This window comes from Pempheris klunzingeri, chromosome 15 (assembly GCF_042242105.1).
Source record: "Pempheris klunzingeri isolate RE-2024b chromosome 15, fPemKlu1.hap1, whole genome shotgun sequence".
NCBI lineage: Eukaryota > Metazoa > Chordata > Actinopteri > Acropomatiformes > Pempheridae > Pempheris > Pempheris klunzingeri.
The window spans coordinates 16,944,834-16,965,828 of NC_092026.1; the positions used below are offsets into that span (position 1 = coordinate 16,944,834).

General features: G+C 41.9%; 2 protein-coding genes across 3 annotated transcripts; one reads left to right on the top strand and one right to left on the bottom strand.

Moving 5' to 3' along the window:
• The first annotated feature begins 844 nt into the window (after window positions 1–844).
• On the top strand, window positions 845–6,027 carry LOC139213861 (Golgi reassembly-stacking protein 1-like). Its single transcript, XM_070844532.1, has 9 exons — window positions 845–1,000; window positions 1,854–1,934; window positions 2,078–2,281; window positions 2,407–2,493; window positions 2,601–2,731; window positions 3,436–3,568; window positions 3,870–3,978; window positions 4,097–4,240; window positions 4,322–6,027. Exons 1-9 carry the CDS (start codon window positions 938–940, stop codon window positions 4,858–4,860), a joined length of 1,491 nt encoding a protein of 496 aa, XP_070700633.1. The 5' UTR covers window positions 845–937; the 3' UTR covers window positions 4,861–6,027.
• Window positions 5,955–14,423, bottom strand: LOC139213860 (WD repeat-containing protein 48). 2 transcript variants are annotated; one of them, XM_070844531.1, is made up of 18 exons: window positions 14,369–14,423; window positions 13,532–13,672; window positions 13,313–13,388; window positions 12,978–13,190; window positions 12,735–12,823; window positions 12,173–12,274; window positions 11,855–12,079; window positions 11,448–11,522; window positions 11,046–11,148; window positions 10,850–10,947; window positions 10,605–10,712; window positions 10,411–10,507; window positions 9,291–9,386; window positions 8,961–9,066; window positions 8,725–8,812; window positions 8,059–8,135; window positions 7,776–7,968; window positions 5,955–7,677 (listed from the first exon to the last, which is right to left on the bottom strand). In XM_070844531.1, exons 1-18 carry the CDS (start codon window positions 14,414–14,416, stop codon window positions 7,582–7,584), a joined length of 2,031 nt encoding a protein of 676 aa, XP_070700632.1. In that variant the 5' UTR covers window positions 14,417–14,423; the 3' UTR covers window positions 5,955–7,581. The 2 variants fall into 2 exon arrangements, with proteins under 2 accessions (XP_070700632.1, XP_070700631.1); XM_070844530.1 differs by having other exon boundaries at window positions 13,313–13,391.
• Between the last annotated feature and the right edge of the window lie 6,572 nt (window positions 14,424–20,995).

Below are 20,995 nucleotides of genomic sequence, written 5' to 3' on the forward strand. Positions count from 1 at the left end.
AATTAGCACAGTGTTGGTGTATCATACCAGTGCAGGGGCATGAAGCAGCTCTGCTATTGATTAAAGTCAAGTCAAAGTCAAAGCGCCTTTATTGTCATTACAATGTACACAATGCAACGAGATTAGTGTTGCTCTCCAACATGTTAAAGTAAAACACAATCAAATAAACTAATAGAAAAACTAAACTAATTCAATATGGTTCAGTCTAGATGGTGACCTTATATTTGTGAAACTCTTCTGAGGTTTAACTTCCAGTTAGGGGTAAAGGGTTAGGGCATGGTTACTGCGTACAAATCTCGCAAGAGTTGCAAATCAGTGGTTTCCATCTAGACGAATACAGCAAAGTGATTTTTAATGAACTATGGATTTTCCTACAGGTCATAACACAAGCAGATCTCATATTTGTAAATCTCTTGTGAGGTTTAGGTTACAGTTAAGGGTAAATGGTGAGGGTTATAAAGTTTAAATAGTGAGTCAGATGAGGGCCCAACGGACTGGAGAAGAGTCTCAGAGTGCATGTTGTAATCAGCCTGACCTCCTGTGTGTACACTAAATATTGGAGATCTTTTAGAGTGTGGTGAAAGAATTGACACACACACATACGCACACACACGCGCGCACACACACACACCCACACACACCCACACACACACACCTTTGATGAGGTCAGAAGGTGTCACCGCGTTTAAAAAGGAAAAAGGACCAACCTATTAGCACATTCCAAATGAGATGACTATTATAGTTATATAGCTATTAACGATAATAATAATAACTCGGATGCGCATGCGCAGTATGCGTGGACGTGAGTTCGATGCCAGCGGTGTTCGATTGTTTTGGCCTGCAGACAAGATGGCCGCAGACTGTCAGCCGCGATAATTGTCAAGACACTTGTTATTTTCTGATGGTTTTAGGCAGTATTTCATAGTTCCGGGCAGCAATGGGTTTGTCGCAGAGTTCAGAGGTGTCCGAAGGAGGGACGTACGGATACCACGTGCACGGCGTAAGATACCGTCCAGCTTCGTTAGTGTGTGAAACGGTGCGGCCAGCAGCTTATCGCGGTCACCGAACGCTGCTGGATGCTAACAGGCGGTTAGCTCCGCGATGAGGTGGCACTGGTCAGCTGTCATTCAGGGTTGACACAATGCAACAGAAACTTTAATTTGATTATTTAAACGTTATTTATTAATTTAGGCTTGTCACAGTGACTTGTCTCAGTGTCGAGCAGTCGTGGATCCTCTCAGCTGTCACAGTGCCCTACATTGTATTTTTTATTAGTGCTGTTAAATAAAAGCTGAATGTCTGCAGCTGATGCTTTTAGTGTAATATTACAGTTTTCAGTGTGAGTGCAAAGTAAAAAAAATATGAATTTTTACTGGTTTTACTATGAATCGCCTCACTTCAACATTTTCATGCCGTTTCAAATAAATACAACGATAATATTGATGATTAAATACATCTGGGGCTGAAATTAATAGTCGATTAACTGATAAATCGATCAAGAGAGAATGTAGTGGTTCACGTATTTGCAGCTTTTCTGGTTTATGTGAATGGAGGTTGAATCTTTTTGAGTTTTGGATTGTTGAACAAGACAAAACAAGAGATTTTAAGCTCTTGGGTGAAGTGTTAAACGATTAATTGATTATTTAAAAGATACATTAATCCACAATAAAAATAATCCTTAGGTGCAGCTATTTATTGTTGTAGTGCAGTTGTTTTGGATGCTCCAAAAATGTATTGCAGTATTTTAAAAATTATTTTCCCCAACAATATAATAAGAACTAATAATGATAGCGTAATTTTATTTAAAGGTGAATCAGCAGTAGTAATCAGAGGGCTTGTGTCTGATGTGACAGGTGCAGCCGAGTTCCCCTGCTGAAAAGGCCGGACTGCAGCCGTTCTTTGACTTCATTCTGTCTCTGGACAGCAAAAGACTTGTAAGTTTATTGTCTGTCAGTAGTGAAGGCACTAGTCACTGACTGCAGGTTGGTCATAAACAAAGCTTGCCGAACACACGGGAACGTGAAAATAGTTCCGTCTTGCTCCTTCTGTTTAAATTTGTCCCATTCCTGTTCTCCAGAATGAGGAAAATGACCTGCTGAAGGAGCTCCTGAAGGCCAACATAGAGAGAGCAGTGAAGATGGAGGTGTACAGCACTAAAACCATGAGGGTTCGTGAGCTGGAGGTGGTGCCCAGCAGCATGTGGGGAGGACAGGGCCTGCTGGGCGCCAGCGTTCGCTTCTGCAGCTACCAAGGAGCCAACGAGAATGTCTGGCACGTTCTGGTGAGCCTCTTCATCAAGAGCGAGGAAAAACCAAACAGACTGACAGAACTCTGGCATGACCTTTTATACTCATGGGCCCATCTTAGTTTCATTTTTTGTCTCTGGCTCCTATTTCTTTCTTGTAGGACGTGGAAGCGAGCTCTCCCGCTGCACTGGCAGGGCTTCAGCCCCACAGTGACTACATTGTTGGAGCAGATCAAGTGTTGCAAGATGTGAGACTCATTTTCATTTAGTTATTTATTGCATTTGGCTCTGACTGATTTTCTTAGCAAATCCTTGAAAGAAGAGTCTTCGTTAATTCCAAGTCTCCGATTTCCAGTCAGAAGACTTCTTCACGCTGATCGAGGCCCATGAGGGGAAGCCCCTGAAGCTGCTGGTGTACAACACACAGGCGGACAACTGCAGGGAGGTGGTGGTCACACCGAATGGAGCGTGGGGCGGAGAGGGCAGGTACATGACAATACACAGAGACATGGGGTTAGCGTTTTCTCATTAGGAAGACAACGCTTGTGTTTGGCGTCACTGGAGTTAAGTGGTAAAAGGGGAGAAAGGTGCATGCAGATTGATTCTTTTCTTACCTATTTATTCAAATAAATTAACCATTGTATTGCTGTTTGTTAACAATTTCTCTGGTCATACCATAGACTGTATAAAAGAAACGGGTGTTTTTAATGGCGACTCTGTTGGCTCCAAAAAGAGGTCAGATTTTATTAAGTCATTAAGAAAATGAGCGTAATTCTCACTTGATTTATTACGTCAGTAAACACTTCCCTAATGAGTTTATTATCACAATCATTAGCTTCAAGTCTTCTTCATACAACATGATGTCCATTTAGTAAATGTTGGTCCCATTTTAAGGAAAAGAGACGATAAAGGAGGGTACGCTTTGGGGCGGGACTACCTTGTGACTAACCAATGAGAGGCGGTCTCCGTGGAGCAAACGTCACTTCTGGCTCCAAAAAAAACCAAGATGGTGACATATGTTGAAGCCAAACTTTGGGCGACGTCACAGTGGATATGTCCACTTCTTATAAACAGTGTATGGGTTATACAGCATTATTTTTGTGATTTTAAAAAAAAAAAAAAAAAAGCATGACTAGTTTAATAGAGGTGTTATAACTGGTCTTGAAGCATTTAAAAACATTTGTTCTCAGTTTGGGTTGTGGCATCGGTTATGGCTACCTGCACCGAATCCCAGCACAGCCTGACGCCCCGACAGCAGCACCCTCCGGTCCTGTTCCTGAGATGGAACCCTCTCCAGAGCTGCCTGCCCATGGGTTCACTGAGGTAAACCTGAGTCCACATTCAACACATTTAGTGCTGCAACTTATGTCTACTTTGATTGTTTACTAATGTCATCAATGAGGTGATTAATCGATTCACCTGTAAAATGTCACAAAATGGTTAAAAATCCAATTTGAGATCAAGTAATGTTTAGCATTGTTGTCTTGTAAAAATTGTTATTCTGTCCAATCAATGAATCAACTAATTGTTTCTCTGCTTTTCTATCTCTTGACTGACTAGATGTTTGTTACATAAGATCAGAGTGTTGGTATTAGCATTGGGCTTATTTCTGTTTGTTTCCCAGGCACCTTTGATGGCACCTTCTAGCCAAAGCGAAGATGTGTTAGATCTGGAGCAGGTCACCCTCCAGGGACCTCCTCAACCCCCACCCATCCAGAGAGTCATGGACCCTGGTCAGTCCACACATGCTGCGGTTTTAGGGGCTGAAGATGCACAACATAGGATTCTCCTTGGCATCTCTCTGTGTTCATAAGAATCTTATCAGGAGGTGTCTTGTGTGTGTTTTTCCAGGTTTCTCTGACTCTGAAGTGGCAGTCATGAGCCCCGACGCGGCAGATTTGGTGGACAGACTGGATCTGTCCATGTCGTCCATCGACATGACCGACACTGCGCTGGCGATGCACGAGGACAAGGACGGCGAAATCTCCGGCGTTGGTAAGTGAAGAGGGCGTGTAGTGGCATAGCAGTATCCCAGAATTTGAAATATAGACTATGTTTGTATTTCCTGTGGTACAGAGGAGCTGGAGGACAGCGTGCTGCTGTCTTCATCAACAGACAACCAGACTGACCCACAAGAACTGAGCTCCCAGGCAGCCATGGACCTCACCTCTGCTCTCGCTTCAAATGACACTCTGCCAGATTTGGGCGTCCCACCAGCTGAGACATCTCACCTCGTCACAGAGTCCATTGACCCGCCCGTCGATCTGTGTGAGTCCAGCCACAGCCCAAGTCCACCTGTGGGTGAACTGTCTCTCCCTGGAGAGTCCCCCGAGCCTCCTGCTGAGCCCCCCGTCCCGGCCACAGACCCTCCCTGCCCGTCTCCCGTCGACCTCCTCCAGTCCTCTTCTGCGAGCGAGTTGATGGTGGACCATTCTCCCGCTCAGTCCCCCGGGCATCCAACAGAGCTGCCGGAGGAGTCTGCAGAGCCTCTAGATGTGGCTCCTGTTCACCATTGCAGCCATGAGGACGAGCACGAGGACGAGCACGAGGAGGAGGGGGAGGAGGAGGAGGAGGAGGAGGAGGAGGAGAAACCAGAAGAGCCACCTCTTGAGTAAGCTTCCATCAGACAGAGAAAAAGTATAAAAATGCAAAGTGAGGTTGACAATCAGTGGGGATTTTTTAAAGACACAATGTATAGGAAATACAGGACAGGACAGATGGAGGGAAAAGCTGCCCGATATGATAGTGATAGTCTTACAGTGAGTGTATGGCTCCATTAGGTTAGTTACACTACTGAAAGCGGCTGAAGCATTAGCATGAAAGTAGAGAAACACTTAGAGGCACTGTAGGAACATCTAGCTTGTTTTATATGTGAGAGTTACTGCTAATTTGTACACCAAGAAGGCCACAATGTGATCAGCACGTTGCCTCAGCCGGTGCAAAATTAGATTATACGGGTGACAAGACTTCTGGTACACTAATGTGATGAATACTTGAAGACTTCCAAAGATAAACACATACATTTATTACAGCAAAGCACAGCTGCACCTTAATATCCACAACACTATCCCAGGTTTTTAAAGCTACCAGACTGCCGGCACCTCCGATGAGTTGTTACAGTCTATACTGCAGTATTACACCTACTGTTTCCAACAAGCAAGCAGTGATTGCCACAATGCAACTCTTCAGAACACAGTCATTTTAAAATCTGTGGCTTGTAGTCCGTATTTTGGATTTTAAAGCTTTTTCTTGCTCCATTATGAGGGAAATATTTGTCCACATGTACTGCGTGAAACCAGTCAGTACATGTTTTTACAGATTTGATGAGGTCAGTATGTCTCAAACAGTCTTTTAATTTGATGTATTCAGCCATGCAGTCTGTTATCTGTTTGAAAAAAAAAAGTTTTTTACTCTTTGTATCGCTGGAATCATGCTCCAATGTCTCCTTCAACACTATTATTACTTTGTCATGTTTGTGATCTATGCAACAGTAGGCAAGTACTGCCTGTGACTAGACAGGCGGTGTGTATATCCAGTAGACTGTCCTTTGATACACAGTATGCAAGACGTCTGGTGACAGTGATGCTGCTGTTGAGTAATTGTTTTTGGTTTTTTTTAGGGGGCTTCTTAATGTTTTTCACAAAGTAGGTGCTAGAGTGTAAAATAAGGAAAAGTATTTTTACAGATATTTTATCAATTAATTCTATGTTTTATTAGGAATGAGGGCAGTGAATGTGAAATGGGTGAATATTTGATGGTTAAACAATCATATCACAACTTAAAAAAAATCATCTCTTGTTTTTCTTGTTTCACACTCATCAGCTGAACACATTACAACTCAAGAAACATCCATTTATAATTCCCATAGATCTGTCATTGTTAAACCATTCCAATTTATTTCTTTGAATGCCTAAAATATACATATTTCACAAATTATTACAATAAGGGATATTGCAGTGTTATGGCCTAATTACGGTACCCATCATGTTTTTGGCCAATTAGAGCTCACCCAATGCGTCCCCGCCGTGGCGTTAACACACACTCATCATGGCAAAATTAACTGCAGAAAATTTACAATGAAAAGATCTGTTGTTTCTGCTTGGTGACACACCAAGAGAGAAATGGGTATTACCATTTATTTCACTTTGGTGAATTTCCCACAGTGATTGAATATTCATAGATTCTCTTGGATTAGAGTCCCCTTCAAGTTACAATTCGTGTTTTCATTGAACTCCTATTATCTAAATGAAATATACATTAGGAACAGCCCTCAACGTCAAAGTCACTGCTCATGACCCAAGCACAGAGCGAGTAAGCATGAGTTATTATTTAAGATACATACCTTATATATAAATTTCCCGATTGCTAACATGACTTGGACGACTTCTAACATTCTTAAGAGTTAAACTGCAATTTCTGGGTTGTACTGAATACAACAAATGCAATTTTTGAACATCCAAGTCAAATTACCTTCATGATCATGAATGTGCTCTAGGGATTTGGGGGAAAAAGAAAACTGTTGGTTTTAAGTAAACTGTACAACAACACAATAAAACTGCTGCAAATCCAAAAGAACAAAAAGTCACTTAAATCAAAAATGTTGTACACATATTTACAAAAAAAAAAAAGAACATTCAGTCCATTGAGAACAGCACAGCTAAAAATTAAAAGACGAAGACAAGTGCTTCCGTCAATGAGGTTCAAGCTCTGCAATAATTAGATGTCTAAGCCGAGGTTAAGTTCGAGTTCAGGTGACGACAGAACAGAGGAGGATCGCTTTGAGGGACTGTGACGCTACCCAGAGGCCGAGTGTACTCCTAAACTGGTGGTAGTGCTGAGACGGGTGTGTAGTGTTTGTAGAGCAGGGACAGTTTCTGGAATGTACTAGAACAAACAAACAGTCTACTACATCCATGTGCATATACACGCACGCTCAGACATAAACACCTACTGCAAGTTTTGTCGCTTCAAAATAAAATGCCAATCAGTAGGAAAAGAACAAACATAGCAGTCAAAGATGTCGTAAAAAAGAAAAGAAGAAAAAAAGAAAGATCTGAGTGAGCGCTGGAGAAAACAGTCCATTCTTCAAACTGTTAAAAAAAAAAAGAGAAGAAGAAACACTACGGACCACGGATCTCCCAGGCATCTCTTGGCTGCTCCGGCCTGTTCTGGTCAGTTCCCTATGATACACCATGAGCCACGTCCTCACATTTCTATACTGGATTCTCATTGATACTGCGACTCTTGACCACACAACAGGGTTTAGGGTACTACATGTCAGAGGTGGGTGGTGATTGGCAAATGACGAAGAGTTCCTGTTTTAAAAATTCCGACTTTCACGTGGACTTCTGCCTATAATGAAGCGTCAAGTCCCCTCCGCTCTTCCAGATAAAATGTTTAACTGTTCGCAGGTCCATGTTGGGATCTAGAACCTAGTTGAAAGAAAAAAGTAACAAAGTTAATACAATGAACAGCAGACGATACACAAGGTGTACCTGTGTTAAAATGTACAAACTAGCATGGAACCCACCTGGTCTTGACACATTAGTTCGATCTTCTCCTCGGCTAGCATGGCCATGTCCTCCTCCTTCTCCTGCTCCCCGGGCTTATCGTTGGCCGAGGAGCTGGTGGTCTGCGACTCGTTGTCCAGGTTGATGATCTTCTCGTAAACGTGCTCCATCACCTTCCTCACCTGTAGCATGTCGCTGGCCGAGAGTCGGTCCCTGCAAAACACACAGCAGGTAGAAATCAGCTCTCAACAGGCAACGTGACATAATAGCTTGCTGTTCATTATGTAATCAAATGAAACTCACTTCTTTAGAGTTTTTGCACCAGAGGAAGAATGGGGCTGGAGGTAGAATGGGATTTTGTTGAACTTGGGCATATTTTTCTGGAATAAAAGGAAGGATGAGACATGTAAACCGAACACATCAAATAGTGGCTGTTGGTGCGCGTGCTGTATCACAGGGACGCAAATAAACTGTACTACTGGGAAAAACACAGTGATGCGTGAGTCAAAGTTCTGATCTTCAGTAGGAAAAGCACAGGTGTAAATAGTAACATTAATGATGGCTGAGTTCCATTTAGCTTTTTCAGTTTCAGGGTCCTCTATTGTGCATGCTGACTCACTGTCAGACTCACTGAGACACCTGACTGGAACAGAGCCATCTGTTATTGGTAACACTTGTGCTTTTCTTTACAAGGCAAGTTAAAGACCGTCACACTACTGAAGAACTACTTAGATATACATCGTTATCTTCAACAGCAAAGAACAGTAAAGACTGCTTGTTAAAGCAGACATAATTTGCTATGTTAGAGTGCAAGCTAGTGTGAGTAAAAGGAAGTGAGAGTATCACGTTGACTGAAAGAGCTTCAGATGTACACGCACCAACATGCATACAGCACACCCTCAGAAATCTACACGTCTTATTAGATTTGATATCAACTAAAATACAGGACAGAACATGAGTTGTACTCACATCTACAGTTATATCAATAACCCACTGTGGAACGGTCTCATTCAGCAGCATGGACTCAGTCTCTCCACCTGAATCTCTACATAGCAACCTGGAACACAACACAGGACCGAGGCAAAATAAATCACTACCAACATTTCAGTGTAGGACTATTATGAACTGATGACATTACAAAGCCCACTGAAGCTTTCTCAATTTAAACTGAACCAGTGTTGATAAAAATGTTGGTGAGGCATTACCTAAATAGAGTTCTGCCTCCTGCCTCCCCAAAGATGACTGGTGTGTGTGGTGGCACTTGGAAATATCCATTTCCTTTCTGGACCCTGTTCTCCTGCTCTCCGTTCACTGTGGACACAAGAACACAGTCCTACTGTAAGACTGACTGAAGGCCGCTTTGGACGCCCACCGCTAAGTGACAGCAGCAGGACATGATCTCCAGAGTGCAGCCACAGTCCAAGTAAGAAGATCACCATGTACATATTAAAGTTCCCAGAGCATCAGTGCAGAGGTTTGGTAGGTTCAGTGTCATAATGGTTTGGCAGTGGAAGGACAGACGACCGCTTCCTTACCGTGGTTCACCTCGTTCTCTTCCTCGTCCATGGGGTTGATGCGAGTTCTGGGCCAGAACTCCAGCAGAGCCTGCAGCAGCAGTCCACCCAGGTTCACTGCAAAATAAAGTTAGCAGGTTAGCAGTGGTGCAATGCAGACGTAGCATCTGTGTACGTGATTAGTATCGCAATTCTTTCTTTACAACTCCTTAATGGATGGATGGATGCCAGCCTCGATACTTTAGCCTATGCAGGTGGAAAGAAGTTATCGTTTTTATTGTTGGTTAATAAGTAAAGTGATGTAAAAATCAGCCTCAAGAAAAGCAAAGCTGAAGTGAGAAAGCAGACGCTGACAGATGGTCAGAGATTTGTGGCGATTCAACCTGCACATCACATTTTAAATCCAACGGATGTGGATTTAAACCGACATAAATGTTTCCCTCCCTCGCTGTGCTCACAGCACGCTCCGAGCTGGACACTCTGCAGTGTGCCACCCACTAGCGGGTACATTCATCGATAACTGTTGCTGCTCATGGTAGGTGGACAGAGCTGTCACCGAAGTGCAGAGCTCATGCTCCAGTTTATACCATCACCCACAGGAGAGGAGGCCCCTTAAGGGCAAGTGTCTCTCTTTCCCTCTGTTCCCACTGTTACCCACCGCTATGTTTTTCCGGACACTTCCACGTTCACTGGTGTTAATGATGTCATTTGACACTCAAGAGCACTTAACTTCGCTGCCACGGAGAAACTACCAGCAGTTCAGAGAAAGCAAAAAGCTAACCCTCACATCTTATGGTATTAGCAGGGACTGCTAAATGTAGCATGTTAAGTTAATCTCAGTATATATTTTTTAAATTATTATTCATGTATACATTTTTAATTCACTCTGTTGTACGCAAACATTTCTATCCAGTACAGCAACAATGCTGATCACTAATGCACATTGTTTTTGGAAATACGCCTCATCACATACACTCTCCACAACTTTTTTTTGAGAGTCCAGTGTTAAAAAAGTAAACAAAAATCACAATACACATTGAATTGGCACCCACACATCATGATAAAACTGAATTAGGAGATAACTAAAGCCAGGACAATGTGTTTGTGTGTATACAACATATAACTGGGTTAGGCATCTTACACTTTGGGTCGGATCCATCAGAGCTTGAAAACCCAGCGTCCTTTGCGGAAACCCAGGCAGCGAAGCAGTCGCTCTCATCCAGTGTGATAGTGAGCATCTATTGAAATACAGACGCAGAGCACACAACTATGAGACTTCTGACACTAAAAAAAACTCAGATAAAAAGCTCTTGTATTACCAGATCTGTGACTCACCCCAGTTTTCAGATCAACAGAGAACCAATTTGGCACATAGACCATCTTGAAGCGCTTTTTAATCTCTTCATCAAACTCCACTTTCCCCAAGTCTTCACCCTTGCATGCCTGAAGGTAAAATACATTGATTTGAACCACAGGTATCACCAGGAGTGACTTCACACCAGGCTCAGGCAAAAGAAAAGCAGATGCAGTCACACTTTGAAGACAGTCACAAATATCTTTAGCTACAGCGTGGAGTTTACCTTCAGGACATCCCAAAAAGCCACATTGTTGTTGGTATCTTTGGTGAGTATGTGTCTCTTGTCATTCAGGATGTGGCACTGTATGATACTGGCACCTCCTGCAAACCACACAGAATTATTATTTGATTTTTATGAACTGTCAGAGGGAGGGGGTAGAGGGAAGTTACTGTAGTTTGCGCTAAATCAACATCTTTACCCTTGATGACTTGTTCTGGCTGAGTGCAGAGGGGTGTCAGAGGCGTACTGCAGTCATTGTCATACTCCCCTGATGATCTGAAGTTGTGCATTCCCTTTAGAGACTGCAAAAACAACACACACACACACACAGAAAATAATACTCATTACAGATTATCCTGGATTATAATAATCGCTTTCTCACTCTTCTTGCTGCAAAAGCCGTGATTAATGCAACGCAATTATCTTCTGTGTATCACCCATACCATCACAAAGCTGGTTTAATTTTTAAAACAAATTACAGGAGGATTACTGCTGAACAGCATCAGGCGTGGCCACATGCACAAGTCTCTATCTACGCTGTATTCCAGAGCGATCGTGTTGACAGTCGACTGGTGATCTCAGGGGTGTCACGCATGCTTACCCATTTATTAACGGATGACTTGGTGGTGGAGACCCAGATTGCTGGAGGTGGGTCAGCAGATCTGTCCAGTTCCATCTGAGCACAAGAGAAAGAGAGGAAAAGGTTGAATGACTCCAAATGATTCGCTATGACCACAGGAATGACTGAAGAGAATACAGGGTCAGTATTCAGAAGTGTTACTTACAAAGAAACAAATAAAAAAACATCATGAATGTGACAAAAGAAACATCAAACACAATTCCACATAAAACCATCCAGTATTTAAATCATCGATTTCAGAAATCAGTTGGAGCGTAATTGTTAGCATATAAACAAGACCTTTACTAATAAACTTTTCAATACTGTAGTGCGTCACAGAGTTACATCATTGCTGCACATGAACAGGTTACACTGTACTGGCGTCTTACTTTGAGCACTGGGGCCTTCTCCTCACAGATGAGCACGCGGATGTCTGGGTTACGCAGGTCAGTGCAGTAGATCTTTTTGTCTCTGCCTCCAGAGTAGACGTGTGTAAAGGCCTCATTGACCTGCAAGGCCCAAACCCCTTCATCGTGCACCCGGTAGGTGGCGATACACCTCTGCTGGCCGAGCGACCACAGGCGGATAGTCCCGTCTGAACTGCCAGACAGGCACTGTGGGTAAAGACATAAGGACAGCGGCTTTAGATTTCAAAATTCCTGTTTAAGGGCTGCCACCACGGTAATACTTCAGACATGTTGCCTCACCTGAGTGCCATCTCGATTCAGCAGCAAAGACTTGACGTTGTCTGTGTGACCTTTTAGCTTCATCAGCTTTGCACATGTTCGAGGATCCCACACTCTCAGAACCTGAGGAAAGAAAGACAAAAGGAGGGGGTGAGGATGAACACTTCATAAAAACTGATCACTTTAACCAAACAAAGTAAGGTAGCAGTTCAATTAAAGCAGTCACATGGAACACCTCCTGTAATCCCACTTGGCATTTTTTTGTTCTGTAATCTAATGAATGTCCACAAAGTCTAAAGGAGCCATCTTATGAACGTCTCAAGAAGGGGAAAATGGAGATGCCTGTATACATCTTTCTCTCACACTGATGAATCTGAGGAGCACTTTAACATCCAAAAATGTTTCCCCAAAAAACAGTGGCACTAAGAGATGATCAAGTAGTTTAATATAATTTGTCATTGGAGTACATTACCTATCTAGTTTCAGGCTAAAAATGTAATAAATATCCCAGATGCTAATATGACAGAGTGTGGTTTTAAGTGAAGTTAAATTGAACAATTAATGTGCACTCGGAAACCCAAACCTTTTCTGTGGATCCAGATACAATGACAGTGCCCATCTGGTTCATAGCCAGACTGTAGATGGAGTCCTTGTTCCCACTGAGTGAGGAGGCTGTAGGAGACAAACTGGAGTAAGTCCACATGTGCAGAATATCTCCCAAAGAAACATGTCAGCCATTACAGAACAGTAATCAGTACAAAAGCACAAAAATCACAACAGTCTGTATGGGCCAGAAATGTGTGACACAGGAACAAATATTACATACTGGTGACAGTGTTGTTGGAAGCAGTGAGTGCTGTTAGTGTGTTCACATCCCAAAGAAAGATCTGCCGGTCCAGACCAGCCGATGCCACAAGCTCCTTGTCCTTAGCGTAGGCCAGAGCTTTCACGTAGTCCTTGTGTGTTCGTAACGTTGACATGCAGAATCCTTTATGCGCGTTCCACACTTTGACTGTTGTATCTGACGAGGCAGATATCACTGAAAATGGAAGACAGCGAAATCAGATCAATCAGTGAGTCGGAGTAGTAGGATACAAACCGTTTAAGATGCTAAACAGTGCCTAAACCCTAAACTACATAGCTGTTAGTAATCAAACTCACATGTTTTTCCATTGCAACAGAGAACTATGTCATTAACCCAGTCTGTATGATGCTCCATGGAGGCAATGTATGGGTCCTGCTGCAATAAGGGAGAAGACAACCTGAGACATTTCAACTATTGAGAATCAAAAAAAAATGAATGAAAGCGACAACACAGCTGTGTGATCATCCTTGTGGTGAAATAACTGAATGTAGATTTAAGAGCCAAAGAAACTCTACTTTGTGCTGGTAGACGCTCCATATCCGGATGATAGAGTCTCTTCCAGCAGTGAAGAGCCGGTTCAGCGCAGGGTCCAGCTGGAGTGCATTCACCCCATTTCGATTATACTTCTCCACCTCGTCTCTAATGACATAGGACACCTGAAACACAAAGACGAGGGTGAGCACTGAGATCAGACTGCTGTCCCACCACCTCCCCACTACACACCCACTTCCTTGTGCACACTTCGAGGCTTCGGCACGCTAACGGTTAAGCTTGCATTATAAGGGCACACAGAGTTAGCTAAGCTAAGGAGTCTGGCTAAATGAATTACATTTGGGAAATAATTCGCTATATATTCGTATTACCAATGGTACTGTGTACTCATGGCGTGCTTTGGTTTGGTAGCAATGTATACCGACAGGATGCACGACAGAACCACCCAGGCACGTACGTTTACCCAGCAATTAGACCGAGCCCAGATAAAGTGTAGCTAAGCTAACATGGACGCTGCAACAGCATCAAACTGCTGCTGAGACAGCACAATTATCGTGTGTGCTTATTGACGAGCTTAGTGGTTATGTTACAGCCGATTCAACGCGTATGTATATGATATCTGTTTACATAAGCATGTAATTATTTAGACGGCAGCGTTAGCAGAAGACGCTAACAACTAGCTAGCGTAGACTAAGCTAGCTAGTCGTTAGCCGGCTTGAGCCATGACTCATAACAGCAAAGCTACCTTTAGCGGGCGGTTTTTAATGTCTGTCAAGTATCCGTGAATTACCTTAGTAACCTCGAGGCACTAATGTTGCCGTTGCCACGCACGTAGCGATAATGTAACTATTATAATTTACCTGTACTTTTCTCCGCCCAGCAGCATTTTGCCTGTGATGCGTGGCCATCTTGCATGTTGACAGTCAATTCATGTGATGCTACATCCGGAAAAAAAGAAAACATATGCACCTTAGCTTTATGGGTAATGTGGTTTCCACACTGTCATCTTTCCACTGTGGTGAGGTTTTCCTGAGGATTACTTAATTTTCCAATAACCAGTTTTCTAGTGGATCAGAGCCTGGGACACCAGAGACCTGCCTAAATGTTTATAAGAAGGCAAGTTGGCACAAGTATTCAATTTAAACTGGAGGGGTTAGTTTAGCATCAGGCAAAGCAGGCAACAGACTTGGGTGCCCAACTAAGAGGGCCCCTAAAGGCTACAGTTACTATGATATTTAGATATGAAACATTAAAAATGTCATTCTAACATATATTTATTTACTCAAAGATAACTTACAAAATGCCCTCAAGGCATTTCTTGTATGACCATTGCTAAATCTGCCCCTGAAAAGCAGGGTCAGACACACTCAGACAGGCAAACACCAAGCAGGCCTTTAAACCTTTAGAGAGTGGTCTAGGATATTATTATGTTATCATTAGATTTGAGGATAATTTCCTTTTTAGACCACAATAAATACTTAACATGGATGTGCAGTACGAGTATTGCGCCAGTGTTCAACTTCGATAAAATCTTGTGCTCTCCTGCCAAAACAGAAATATTGCCTCATTTTGTGATCCAGAACCAGGATTTTAGAAATCAAGTGTTGCCATTTTATTTCCCAACATGAAAGTCTAAATGCTGCTTCTTTTCAGACCCAATAGGGGTCTAAAAATACTCAAATCTGTCTGAGAACATGTTTGCCACATTAATGAATGTAGATTGTAAACAGACCAAGGTTGTTAAAAATCCCAACGTCGCAGAAAAACGACACAGGACGCGTGACTTCAGCATCCACAATGTGTTGCAGCTCTTGGTCCTCCAGCAGCACACACAGCAGCTCCGGGCAAACCTGTTCATCACAAGTCTATCATTGGCCACTAGAGGGCGCAATAAGGCACCAACGCGACACCCACCGGAGACGAAATACAAACGCTGACAGCTTGTGTTCAACCACGTCCCTTCAGGGTTCATCCAAGTGCAACAGGTTTTGATTCTAAATGGAGATCACAGCAGGTGGTTTTATTGATTGATTCCTCTCTGCGCTGGAATCAGTGCGCACATTGACTGTCTCTGAACTGCAATGTGGTGCAGCTGCAACATTCAACAGCCAGTTCTGTGATCAATAAAACCAAACAAGTTCAAAACAGTCTCAGAAAACAATGCATCCCGCCCACACTGTGACAAACTCCTGGCTGACATTAGGTTATTTGTAATGGTCACCATAAAGACTCCACAGACAGATCGGGCAAATAAAAGCAGCAGGTTTTCTGTCAGCTGGAAGGACGAGTGTGTCCCTGACTGGCTCCCTTTAAACTGACTGTTCTCTCACTGTATCTCTGTCAGATCTGAGAGTGACATGGGGCTATAGGAGCGGTAATCCCCTGTGGTCCGGCAGCATCCTCCCTCCCTCATGCTCTTGCTCAAGGGCAAATCGAGGTGCGCCTCTCCCGCCGCTGCGCAGCTGCTGAAGACAGCGCAGCATCCTCTCCACGCGCGGAGGCTCGGGACCTTTCCCCTGTGGGATGAATGCGGAGGAGCCACTCGAGTGGGAGGGAAGAAGAGGACAAGTTGCACGTCGCACCTGTGGCAGGTCTCAAAATGTCCAACATAAGGTAATTAGAATTTGTCTAGGAGTCAGTTTTTCTTGAGCGCCAAACTGATTGTGGTGAAAAGACGCGCTTGTCTGTCCGTCTGGATTGGAGTTTGGGGCCATCATGAAGAATAAATCGTAAAAAAAAAAAAAAAAAAAGACGACATGGATTTTGCACGGAGAGTTTGGCTGTTCCTTCTTCCAAAACCCGAAGAAATCAACTCTGGAAATGATGCTGTAAATCTCAGAGTTTCATATGTAAGTACCTCTGTAAAGTTCTTTAGATTTGATTATTATTAGATTACACTCACACACACACACACACGCACATCTATATATATTGATTGTACTGTACAGATAGATAGGGATTCTCAAAGACTAAATACTCGACATTATTTCTTGTAATAAAAAATCTTAAATATAGTATATAAAAAAAATAAAATATCCAAAAATATGAACTAATTAAATGTTTAAAGAGTTTAAGGGTTTTGTTCTATAATCTAAAACACGTGGCATATGCTATACAGTACATCATAAAAAGACTAATATACCAGAAAATGCATAATGCAAAATATCCATTCACTGTTTTATATTTGAGTGTGTGTGCAGCATTGAGCATTAAAGGCTTACATGTACTGAGGTGATTCACTTTCATGATCTCTCACTGTGGCAAAATCAGTTATAAACACCAACCAGGGATGACAAACTAGTGCTTAGTTACTTACTGAAATGTGATGGACGACACATTACGTAATGATATGCCAGGCGGTGGTTGCACGTTTGAGATCAGTTTTCCTCTTTTGGTGAAACCTGCATCATCTTCTCATCTAATGAAACTCATGATTAGTTCTAAAATCCCATGTTTTCTGGAGTGAGGTTCAGATAAGCCTAAGTGTCGATATGCCACACAGCTCATAACAATCATTTTACACCCACTCATCCCAGTGGTCGTGGTACCGATTTCCTCATTTTGTTGGTCCATACCTTCTGTGACCTAAGCAATCAAGCCATCTGATGCAATTACAATGAAAGGTTTTTGCAAAAGAAGTAGGTCATCAGTTCAGTCTGCATCACAATGTGGCTCCGAGGGGGCACAGACACGTAACACGACCCAGCAAGAACAGACAATACACAGGCCACAGACTGACTTCCACTTTGTTTCCAAAAGTTTTCATTTTTGTGTCACCTCTCACAAGTAATCAGATTATTTAACTTGATGGTCTGTCAACAGCTCCACACATGGCGCTCGCTTGTTTTTACAGCAGATATGATAGTTAACAACTCTAAGGTCTGTGCAGTATAATCAGAAATGAACATTACGAATCCTACATGTTCATTTTCAGTTTACAGACCTTTACAACGTAAGCAAAGTAGTCCTTAATGAAACCACTCATTTGAAATGTTATAATCAATCACCATTAGTGAGCAAAGACGTGCTGGCTGTGTTATCCTGAAATAACCTTCTTAAGGATTCAACCTCATAAATCCAGAGAAACATAAACCCCCTAATATTAGAGTTAAAGTAACAGTGATCAACTGTTTTCATGCATAAACAGTTATATACCTGCCTGCTTATTTCAATATCCTTTATTATATATTATGTATGTTGTTATATATATTTGGCAAATGGTGTGGTACATGTTACACATTATTATAATATTATAATTATGCTAATGAGGTGATCACATAAGTTCTACTTTAAAGTAATATTGTATAAAGACATGTTTTCCAGTCATTCAAATATTAAGAAAATTTGACAAAAGCTCAGATAAGAAAAAAAAACAATGGCAGCTAATCAGAAGCTTTTGTTGCCTTGGAGACATTTCAAGAAACAGATAAAACTGTATTTTAATAACATGACAGAGCAACAGAAGACGTATTGCTCCTCTTGATGAATAACTCAAATGAGAACACTGATGATTGATGATGTCACAGTAGAGTCAGCTGATCTGGACCACAGTCACACTCAGGCCGCTCTGTCTCCTGTCAGAGGAGGCTACATATGGACACTATGTTCTGCGTAATGTTTTCAGTAGAAGAATCAGGGGTTTTCTTTAGTTTGTTTCATGTTGGTTGGAGGCGGTTGTCATAGTAACTAAAAACATTGGACCATGTCATGAGAAGCTGGAAAACTCAAGTAAATGAGTTTAAACAACAAATCAGCACATGATGTCTGAATTCTGTCCACTTCATCATGTTACAAGGACAACAGTAGTTTACTCAAGTTTAGAGTCATTTCAAAATTTAGAACTTTTATTAGAAAGAAAATCAATTAATGTGAAGACAGAGCCATGAGTACCATTTATTAAGGCTGATACCTTTGTCAGCTGTAATAGTGTTTGTGTAGTATCTGCTTTCACATGTATCCATTCATGACTCAGTGACGCTCCTACCCTGTTTTACTCCTGAGGGCTACACACATCATGTCAGGGCTGTGCTAAACGTCACTTCTCCATCGCACTGATGTTCTGAATGTTTTGATGTGATCTGAGAGTGTTATTGAAGCTTATAGTTTAGAGTAAAGCTTGTTTCAGTGCCTCTTTTGTCTCATATTTTACTGGCTTTCACTGAAGCTTTACATTTCACTAATGTCTCAATACACTGTCTCATAACTGAGTGTTTTGATTTAATTCCTCGGTGTAATCTCTGGGGTAGGATCTGTTGCTTTCCTTAATTAGAAATACAGTAAATAAACTCTGTGTTGCCTTTTCCATCATCAACTTCGTGGTAAATTAGATACATATGAACACATCAAAGCTCAGCAGCAGAACCATCTGATGAGAAATGCTGCTGGGTCCACACCCTTCAGCCCTTTTTAATCCTATTGAATATGATGTCTCCTCCTTTACACAAGAATGAAGTAAAAGAAGTACTTAGTGCTTTGTTCTCTTAACTTTTGGAGACTTAAATCATCATTTCAATGTTTTACTGGACTTTCCAGTACACCTGCTGTCAGAGCGATGAGCTAGCCGACATGAAGGCAAATGCCTTGCTCATGGACACATTAACAGTAGCTGGTATTACAACTCATTCAGCTGGTTAAGGGCTTCAGAGTAGAGCTAAGGACAATACTAAATCAATAAATTAAGAAGAGCTGAGACAATAAATCAGCCATGTATCTGTATGTATCGTGAATATGTCAGTCGATACGTAAAAAGAAATGACACTACAGCTGTCACGTTACATAGTTTGTTACCATCACATAGTTTATCCTCCAGAGAGCATTGACAAGTGGATTTTTCAACAGTAGAAAATATTTTGCCCAATATGTCATTATCGTATTTTTATTTATTTATTTATTTTCATCATTGTTAGCCTCAAAAACTCTGTTGCTGGTTCAAACCAGCAACGTTCTGGTTCAAATCCTCCTACAATAATTTAGATTGTGGTTTATTGTTCGGAGAATTTAAAGCAGTAGTGTTACAGAACACGTGTCAATTTGAGGATGTGTGTGTGTGTGTGTGTGTGTGTGTGTGTGTGTGTGTGTGTGTGTGTGTGTGTGTGTGTGTGTGTGCCAGTCCAGGGCTGCTCTCCACTTTCAATCTAATTATCATAATTATTTGCAGTGATGATGACTGTATCACATCTGGCTGTTATGGGAATTAAATTTCATTCAACCGACAGACTTTTTTTCCTCTGTGTTGTCTAATTCTTTACCACCATTTCCTGGGAACAGTTCACAGAGGCAGATATTCCGCCTGTGCATTTGACTGTAGATTAATGTCATTCATACATAGTTTGATTATGTGCGTTTCAGAGTAGAGGTCATTGTCATAGCTTCCTACTGGTGGCTCTGTTCTGACAGAAATATCATTGCTTTATCTGCTTTTTGACGTTGCAAACGGACCTTAACCTATTTTTTTTCATGTCCAATGGGAAAGCGCTGGATTCAGTGTATGAGACGAGCTGATCTGAGATCAACCTGGGCCAAATAAGCAGATCAAGTGAAAGCAGATAACTAGCGTCTGGCTGGACGTGTGAAGGGATCAATGCATTTCAGGACAGGAGGAGATGGAAAACTCACAGAGCTTAGTCAGTATGAAAAGGATACAATGGCATTTCTCTATCGAAAGGGGAACATAGAAATGTAATCCTCTCTTTGGAAAGCTTTTTCAGTTATTAAAATATCAGACTCTGTCCCTGGCTCATAAGGGAGGGAATTTTTGGTTGTGGAGAGGCCCTAAGTGTTCTCTTGTGCCTTTGCTCTCTGGTCAGATTAGCTGTCTTTATGCTTGATTTAAGCCCAGAGGAACAAAGTTTGCCAACAACAAAAACAAAGTAAATATGTTCTTGAAGATTTTAGACACCCACATGCAGCATTTCATGCTATTCAATCTTCATTTAGCAACTTTTCTGAATTGATTAAAGTAAACACAAAATTAGCTTCACTTATTAACATGATTGTAAACTAGAAAGGCAGTAGAAAGGGTTAATGCTTGTAGGGGTATCACTATCTCAATTAGTGAAGTTGTGAAATTAACATCTTTTTTAAAATTCAGTAGTGCTGTTAAGCCAGACCACCTTTAAAGCTGACCTTTAATCTACCGTAAACACACAGTGTCAGCAGCCCTGGACCTGGGCCCTGCTGCCCTGCATGTTGTAGGTGTTTCCCTGCTTCAACACACCTGATGCAAATAACCAGCTCATCATCAAGCTCTCTGATAATTCATTTAAACCAGGACTGAAAAACACAGATTTAAGGTAACTTGGATATTTGATCTGTTCCCAGCATTTTTCCACACCAATTTTGTTCTGCTTATATTTTCAATCAGACATATTCATGAAAGTCGGGCATTTAGAAAAGGTGCACTACTGATTTTACACAAACAATAAATCAAATGATTGCCTTTAATTTGAAATTCCTTGTAATGATGAACTGTAATTCGACTCTGCGGT

What these genes read in the sequence shown, in the direction of transcription:
- LOC139213861 (XM_070844532.1), top strand. Translation starts at nt 938, where the DNA reads ATGGGTTTGTCGCAGAGTTCAGAGGTGTCCGAAGGAGGGACGTACGGA. An exon ending in CTGCCCATGGGTTCACTGAG is followed by an intron (nt 3,569 to 3,869) that starts GTAAACCTGAGT and finishes TTTGTTTCCCAG; the next exon opens with GCACCTTTGATGGCACCTTC. An exon ending in CCAGAGAGTCATGGACCCTG is followed by an intron (nt 3,979 to 4,096) that starts GTCAGTCCACAC and finishes GTGTTTTTCCAG; the next exon opens with GTTTCTCTGACTCTGAAGTG.
- LOC139213860 (XM_070844530.1), bottom strand. Translation starts at nt 14,416, where the DNA reads ATGGCCACGCATCACAGGCAAAATGCTGCTGGGCGGAGAAAAGTACAG. An exon ending in TATCTGGATCCACAGAAAAG is followed by an intron (nt 12,275 to 12,734) that starts GTTTGGGTTTCC and finishes TTCTTTCCTCAG; the next exon opens with GTTCTGAGAGTGTGGGATCC. An exon ending in AACTAATGTGTCAAGACCAG is followed by an intron (nt 7,678 to 7,775) that starts GTGGGTTCCATG and finishes TCTTTCAACTAG; the next exon opens with GTTCTAGATCCCAACATGGA.